The following is an 8,321-nucleotide window of genomic DNA, read 5'->3' as shown; positions in this document are numbered from 1 at the left end:
CAGGATTTAAATCCTGATTAATGCTGAGAAAAGTATAATCCGAACCAACATGACCTTCCTCAAAACTATAATTGTACCTAATTTAAAATCACAGATTCACTGTGATTCAGAACATTCTTTTTATTTTCCTCTGTTTTGCACACCCACAGGTGTCTAACATCTACGGAGCCCCCTAGGGGACATGGGGAATTTTTTTTTTCTTTTGCGTTCCCTCGCAAAAGTATTGCAAAATTAAAATTATTAAAAGTATTAAAAAAAAAAAGGTTTATTTTTCCAAACCAGCTGTTGTAGTGCGATCACCAAGAGCCCCTTGGTGTGTGTGGTGATTTTGGAGTCTATGCACTTTATGGCAGTGGAGTTATTGATTTTTATTTGAAAAGTTTTGCAGTTGTTTTACCATTTGCAGACGGTCCCTAACCACTCGCCTGGCCGCTGCCTGTGCATAGAGATCAATGTAATACATCCAGCTCGGAGAACGGCTCGTTTTTCTCGAAAATAGCGCTTGTTGATTCTTGTAATACGTAGTCTGTGCTATCAGGACATGAAAGAGGCGCCATTTGTGTTTCAACAACGAGAGTTATTGATCCCGGAAGTCCGAATCTGTGAATATCTTTCTAACTTTACCGAAGTAAGGCTTTGCGTTCTCACGCAAAATTTTGCGAGGTAACGCAAAATTTTGCGAGGTAACGCAAAAGAAAAAAAATAACCCCCATGTCCCCTAGGGGGCTCCGTAAAAATCAGACTTGTAAATCAGAGAGATTACATAAAACAAATGCTTACAACATAGCATTGTATAAAAATCATGGCACACCTAATATGAAGAATTTCAAGAAATGATAAAAAAACTAAAATTAAAATGATAATAAAGCAATTCATAATATTATGATTGATAAGAAAACAAGAAAGTTAGACTTTAAACTTAGCTAATAATGTTTAGATTTCACAGTCAAAAGCTGCTCTAAACAATTATGATTTAAATATAGATTTAAAACTATTGAGCTTAGTAGAGTTTGGTAGATTAGTAGAGAATAAGAACGTAATACTAGTTTTAAATGTTTGGTTCTGGTTCTGGATTTGATGCAGTAGACCTGAAAGGTCTGACTGTTGATTCACCGACAAACAGTATGTAATGTATTTTGTATTTTGAAGCTAAACCATTAAATCATTTATAGACCAACAGAAGAATTTTAAAGTGGAAGCACTTTAGAACTAGGCTGATGTTCTCTACTGTCTTAGTTCTAGTGAGGACGCTGGCAGCAGCATTCTGGATCAGCTGCAACTGTCTGATCAAAGGGATTCAATAGAAATGCACTGAGAGCCAACATCCATGTGGATCATTCATGTGGAATAAAGGAAAACTTTTTAGATAGTAAACCAGCGGCATAAATGATGCGATTCTGACTAGACATTTCTAAGGAAAGTATTGACATCTCCATGTGTAGATAGATTTACTAATGCTGGGCAGAACAGTAGCAGTAACGGACATAAATGCTGCCAGACCTTTTGTGTTTTCATACTGTTTTTAATTTTGCCACAAGAGATCCCTCCCCGCTGCTATAGCTACCGGCAAACTGGGCTCACCACAGAGAGCTGTAAATGCTTTAATTAAGTTGGAGGTTTCCATTTTCTTGGAAAGCAACTCTTCTGATTTTCTCCATCTGACAGAATAACTGAAAAAATAAATCTTCCCTTTTATGAATACATATTTGAGCTGAAGACTTTGCTACTGTATCACTACTGTGGACCTGGGTGGACCTTTTGTCTTGCATATTGCTCTTTTTTTTCTATAATTCCACAAAAAACGGTCATGTGAAATATAAAAACAGCTAGGGTTGTCAAAAGTATCGATACCCAAAAAAGTATTGATACTGAAACGTTGTTTCCGGATACAATACTCATTTTCAAAAGTATCGATACAGTGACACCTAAACAGTCATTCATCTAAAGTGCAGAATAGAGGAAAATGCACTTTCAGAACACTGTGTGATTGAATAATTCTACGCACTTTTCAGTTCAGACTTTTTTTTTTGTAACAGGTGCAGCTGCTGAGAATTATTTTTGTTTCTTAACCGGTTTGGCTAGTGTCATTGTTATGTGTGCAAAGCATAGCCAAGTGAGGAAAACTTAATTTTAATTTTGTAAGTTTTTTTATCAAGCTCGCTTAATATTGTGCACAGCATACAACATCAAAATATTGTTCTTATTGTTTATTGTATTTATTTATTGTATTTTAATTATTAATCAAAATATTTCTGTTGAAATTTGGAGTTTTTATCCTTGTGGTATCGAAAATGGTATCGAGTATCGAATATTTTCCTTAGTATCGGTATCGAGTTGAAAAGTTTAGTATCGTGACAAAACTAAAAACAGCTAACTAAAAGTTTTTAAATGTTGTTAATCAGTGTTGCATTGATACCAGTATCGGGAGGGGAACCGGTCCAACACTAATATTGTAGTATCGGTATCGGCGAGTACCAACAAAAAGGGCACTGATACCAATTTGAGAACCAAAAGTTTCTTCAACTATTGTCACCCATTCCAGGTAGGCAATAAAAAGTTCTACTGGATTCACTTTGTTTTAGTCCTTTTCTTGCTTCACAAAGGTGGACGGCAGCTTTATAAAGCCATGATGGCAATTATTTTAACCCCTAGAACCCTACGGACCCACCGGCGGGTCCAGCTGCTACGTGACCTAGTAATTTTACCAAACCCCCAGTATTGATGTAAAAAACATATTTGGCACAGTTTGGTGACATTTATGGATAAATGTGCCAAAATGGCCTCTCCGCCTAAGAAATTTCTCACTAATACCATTCTAAAATAAATATGATTCATCTGATTGAGTCCAAATTTGGTATATTTTTACACAACATTTAGATTTAAAAGTCTGTACTACTTTTTTGTGCTATAAATAATATTTTGGTAGTGTTTTGCAATGTTTATTTCAAAGAAAATTTTGGCGAGGTTCAAAAAATGCAAAATATTTTGTATTTTGTCCCTAATATTTCAGGCAGGGTTAAAGCTACAATGGTGCTGACACCAGAAAACCATTCTATGACATCTTACCTTTACAGACGTACCAAAAGTTTCTTCTTAAATCTAATAGCTTTGAGGCTATAAGTTATTTACTTTTGTGTGTTTTTGTCAGGCAGAAATTAATTTATACCCCCTTAGGGTGTAAGAGGTTAAATCCAAGCAGTATGCAGTTCTTCATATATACACACATCAATTTCAAACAGATGGTATCTGTATCGGCCGATACTGCACAGCCAGGTATCGGGGCCTAAAAATTAACCTGACTCCGCCAGATGGATTTGCTCCGCATATCCATCTGGAAACCTTCCGTTGAAGTAATTTTGGGAAGGGGCGAAAATACTGGTTAGCTGATTGGCCTATGTTGGTGATAGACGGGCCAAATAAACCAATCGGATCATTGAAGCATATGACGTACTAACAGAGCGACGACGAAGAGGAGCCAATTGATAGATCAAACTCTTGCCGAAACCAGTCGGGAGAAGAGCAAAAACATCTTTTCCTCTGAGAAAAGCCTCCAGAGCAGTGTTTTGCTCTTCTTTCAGTGAAGAAATACTCTGTAATTCCGATAAAACTTGCTCGATAGCCGCGCTAACGCTAATTTCATCGGCTGAAGCCGCCATGTTCTTTAGACTGAACTGTTGCGCTTCTCGTTGCGTCACACCTCAACCCGCCTCAAAGCCAACGCTGATTGGACGTTCGTTTGGTGAACGGCTCCAAGTTTTCTTCAACGGAGAGTCTCCAGACTGATTAGCGAGTGAAATCTTGAAAGCTCGCGAGATCAGGATGGTCTCACGAGGCTACCAAAAAATGGCATTGGCGCAACATTAATAGTAATCTATCTAATCTAGATAGATAGAATATTCTTTTTTGTTTCTGCATTTTTTATTTGATTTTTTTTTATTTTTTTCCTACTTGCTTTGATTCTGTTTTATTTTCTTATATTTTAATCATGTAAAGCACTTTGCATTGTCTTTGTACTGAATTGTGCTATACAAATAAATTTGCCTTGCCTATGTTCTTTTTAGCTCGTGACTTTAGAATAAAAAATTTATGAATATTTGAGACTGCTGGTTGTTGGACCCATTTTCACTTTCAGTGACACATCGAATTTAGAATAGAATAGAAAATCTCTTTACTGTCCAACAATGGAAAAATTCTGCTAAACGTATAACTTGATAAATAACAAAATCCACTGATATTTAAACACAACAAACATAATGAATTAATGTCTCACCATCCTGTAGAGTTGTGATAGCTTCACTCTCCTCACTGTACTCACTGTCCCCTATGTCGTTGGTAGCTTTTACTCTGAACTGATAGGAAGTAAACGGTTTCAGCCTGAAAAGGAGAAGCAACAGGAAGTGGATCAGTCTGTAGTCAGAAATGACAGCACATTTTCCTGAGAAACAGCTTCACCAAGCAAAAACAAACACATAATGAGCCTTAATTTAAGCAAAAATGAAAGAAAGCTCAAACACAATATCATATTTCAAATTGTCAAGGTGATTAAAACTGTTTTGCTTCACAGTGTAATTGGATTTGATCTGCAATCTGTTGTAAAGCTGAAGGAACACGAGCAGATTTTCAGAAGACAGATGTTTAAAGTATTTCCATGCAAACAGAACAGAAAGAAAAACTAATTTCAGGGAAGGTCTTTAATTAGAAGTTGGAATCTGAGAATCGATCTCTACCCGGACACAATGTAGGACGTAGCCTCGTGGTTGACGGAGGCGGAGTGCACCGTCCAGTTGTTCTGAGGCAGCTCCTTCTGCTGCACGGTGTAGTAACGCACTGGGGAGAGCCCATCGCTGCCCGGCTCCCAGGAGAGCAGCACCTGACGGGCCTGGACATCCTTCTGAGGAACGATGGGGCGGCTGGTGGGCTGGGGACGAGCTGAAACCACCAGAGGCAGAAACTGAGGTGTGGACATTTTTCCATGGGCCATTTTCAAGTCCATTTACAGTAATAGGATAAAAAAAATCAATTCTTTGGAAAGGATTCGCTGTGTCAGCTTCTTTATTTGTGCTAAAACAGGATCTTGACAGATCTCTCCTTCACTAGTTTATTTTCAGCCCCTCGTCAACCTTTAACCTCACATTGCCCATGTATAATAAAATAACTTTCATGCTTTTAGATGTTCTGATAAAGTAATGATTTCATCTAAAATGCTGCAGCAATGATTTTAATCTAGAAATAAATTGATCCCATCAGCAGGAAACTAGACTACACTGGAAAAAATTGAAATCTAGATAAGTCATTTTTTCTTAAAATAAGTAAATTTGCTCTTGAATTGAGGAGATAAAAGAGACATTTTGCCAATGGAGCAAGACAATTTACTCTAAAAATAAGAAAACACAATTGCATTGTCTTATTTCAAGTGCATTTTATCTAAATATCTTATTTTAAGAGTAAAAATACTCATTCCACTGGCTAAATATCTCATTTAACTACTCAAATTAAGGGTAAATACACTTAATTTAACAAATTTTTCCAGTGTAGAAACTATAAACCAATGATCCAACACTAGAAAAGGACATGGTCCCTCAAATTGTCACTCCTTAAAGGTATTGTGGCAAATTTTTTAAAAGACTCTCCACTTTAGTAAAAATGAGCGTGCAAGGGCATCCACAAACCCATCTCTCCTCGTGCACGGTCTGTTTAAAAGTTGCTTTTCATCCCTTAGTCACTATATAGAGCGGGGACTCACCACAGACGCCTCAAAGCGTGCCTGTGCAGAAAAACATAGCAAACCGGACCAATACGTAGAACGGCCTTACATAAACATATCACCAGAATGATTGACAGTTAGGAGGACCACTTATTTAGATGATCCACCTGGTGTCATGGTCTTGTTTCTATTGTGCTTTACTTTGCTCTATGTTTCCTAGTTTTATTGGTTTAATTCCTTTTAGTTGTAATTTCTAGATTTATGTTAGTTCTCATGTGTCTGTGTGTGTGTGTGTTCCTTTCCCATTGGCTCCCTCGTTGTCTCCTCTCACACCTGCTCCTCATCTGCTCGTTAGCCCTCCCTTTCTCTCTGTCTGCTATATGCTCTCCCTCTTCTTTGTTGGTTCCTTGTCTTTGCTGTCCTCCCATGCTATTGTCCACCTACCTCGTCTCTCCCTGGCTCCTCGTGTTTGGTTTCCCCAGATGTCTCCATAGTTCTGGTTTGCTTTTGATTATTAGTTGGATTTTTGCATTCCTGCCTTTGTTTACTGTTTTGCCCCATTAAACTCCAAGAAATCTCCTCAGCCTCTCTGCCTCTGCATTTGGGTCCTCCAAACCACAACCAAACCCTGACACCTGGATTAAATAAAAGATTGTCCTCTATACCTTCAATTTACAAATGAAACATATGTATTAGTACGGTTTGAAATAAGGAGTTTTGACTGCAGACTAACTGTCCAGTTGCTCCAGGATTGCTAAACACAAGGATGGTGACAATTAAAGCCCACATCCTGAATATGACCATAAAGATCAGCCTCCAGCTGTGGATCATTTCTGTCCGATGTTTATGTGACCGCAACATTTAGAAAATGTCTTCATGATCGTAAGTCATTTTCTGGATTCTGGATTTTCATTATATGTCGTTTATAAATCATCAAAACTGGAAGAAAAATATGTAGTTGAAGATAAAATCACTACATATAGTTTTTCTTTAATAATCTCTAAGTTTCCCTTTTGATTTATTTAATATTTCAGTTTACTCAGCTTCCCTAACTCTTTTTATTTTCTGGGGTTTTCCACGGAAAATCTTTCTTCTATACGTGGAATAAGAAGGATGTGTGAAGGAAACTTTACATTTCCTAAACAGTTTTGAGGAAACGGTGTAATAACGCCGTACATGTTTTGAAAGAAGGAAATAACCGGATACGTCGGGCCCATCTAATAAATCCCTTAAAGGCACAGACACTCTTTTATTAAGCACATCTGTTCAGTTGGAACAACAAAATAAAGTTCAGGGCTGCTTAGTGCAACTTTCTACAAGCTGAGACACAGATCTGTAACTGCTCTTTAACTGTTTCTTTTTATTAAATTTACCACAAATTTAGCGCTTAATCAGGTAAATTTAGTCTTAATTGTTTAAGTCAATGTAATGTGAACCCAGCCTGTAGTCCTCGGTTACCTCTTTTCTCCGTTGTGACCACCAGAGCCTCGGCCGCGTCGCCCCAGCCCTTCCTGGTCTGTGCTGTGATGCGAAACACGTAGACGGATTCTGGTTTGAGGCTGGTGACGGTGTACTGGCGAGTGCTTGGGTTCAGGACGTCCACTGTGGCTGCGTTGCTGTTTGTAGAGTTCAGGTGGTAAGTGATCTGGTAGGCTGGGAAGAAGAAAAAGGCCAGTCAAGCTTAAAATACATCTTAGTCCTTCTTTTTTTCTTTTTTCGTGGCTGTCCCTGATGACACGATTCCATTAGCATCTGTTGCCTGCTGCTTGATTTTATCTGACGGACTGTTAAATCAAAATCAAATTATCCAGCAGTTTTATAACAAATCAAAGTTTTACACAAAAATAATACGTTTCAAAGAGAGGTCAGCTCCGTTTTCAGCAATGTTGAACAATTATTTAAAAGAGCTAATTCCCCTTGTTGGATATCGGTTTTTCTGTTTAGGCAACAAAAGAATTAGAACAAAAGAAAATATTTATAACATTATATTACCCAAACTTTTAAGAAAAAAAAAAAAACATTTCTAAGGAAAGGATTTTGAGTGTGACTAACCAAGGATGATGCCGTTTGGCTGCGCAGGCGACTGCCAGATCAGCCGGACAGACGTGGTCCGCACTTCAGGGAAGAGGATACCAACTGGAGGTCCTGGTACTGAAAGAGAACAGCAGACAACATATATATTTAAATATATGTATATTATATGGAGGTGTGTAACTGTCAGCACAGAGACACAGATTTCTGGAACAATTTCTGCTCTTTTATCATCATGGAAGATTTTCTATCAGTTAAAGGTAAAAATCCGGTCATATTCATAATTCAAACTTCTGAACATACTTTAAATATTAAATTATTACATACTGTTTAATTATTGCTAAATGTTTTTAATTCAGAGTTATTTTCATTTGAATGTGCTTTACTGGAGGCATCCATGTTTGTCAAAGAACACTACTGCCACCTACTGGTTTGTGACGTCACGGTGCGGTATCGGCTGTTGATCAAGTCCCAGTGCTGTATCTGGTGTTTGTCACAACGCGCTATTATCCAAGTCACCTTGAAAACATTCTTCTTCCAAATGTTGGCTTCATTAGACATTTGAGCTTCACCAAACCCAACATAG

At 37.7% G+C, this 8,321-nt stretch overlaps 1 protein-coding gene across 1 annotated transcript in view; it reads right to left on the bottom strand.

Annotated features, from left to right (window-relative positions):
• The window catches only part of LOC107082320 (protein sidekick-2-like), a 624,909-nt gene that overhangs the window by 72,915 nt on the left and 543,673 nt on the right, over positions 1-8,321 (bottom strand). Inside the window, exons 26-29 of the mRNA XM_015370939.1 lie at positions 7,757-7,855; positions 7,163-7,357; positions 4,728-4,929; positions 4,271-4,374 (exon numbers count right to left, since the gene is read on the bottom strand). Of these exons, the coding sequence (XP_015226425.1) occupies positions 4,271-4,374; positions 4,728-4,929; positions 7,163-7,357; positions 7,757-7,855 (600 nt within the window). The remainder of the gene's footprint in view (positions 1-4,270; positions 4,375-4,727; positions 4,930-7,162; positions 7,358-7,756; positions 7,856-8,321) is intronic.

Source organism: Cyprinodon variegatus, unplaced genomic scaffold (assembly GCF_000732505.1).
Source record: "Cyprinodon variegatus isolate N-32 unplaced genomic scaffold, C_variegatus-1.0 Scaffold50, whole genome shotgun sequence".
NCBI classification, from domain to species: domain Eukaryota; kingdom Metazoa; phylum Chordata; class Actinopteri; order Cyprinodontiformes; family Cyprinodontidae; genus Cyprinodon; species Cyprinodon variegatus.
Note: the sequence above shows the minus strand (reverse complement) of the source record. Positions and strands in the feature narration are given on the sequence as shown.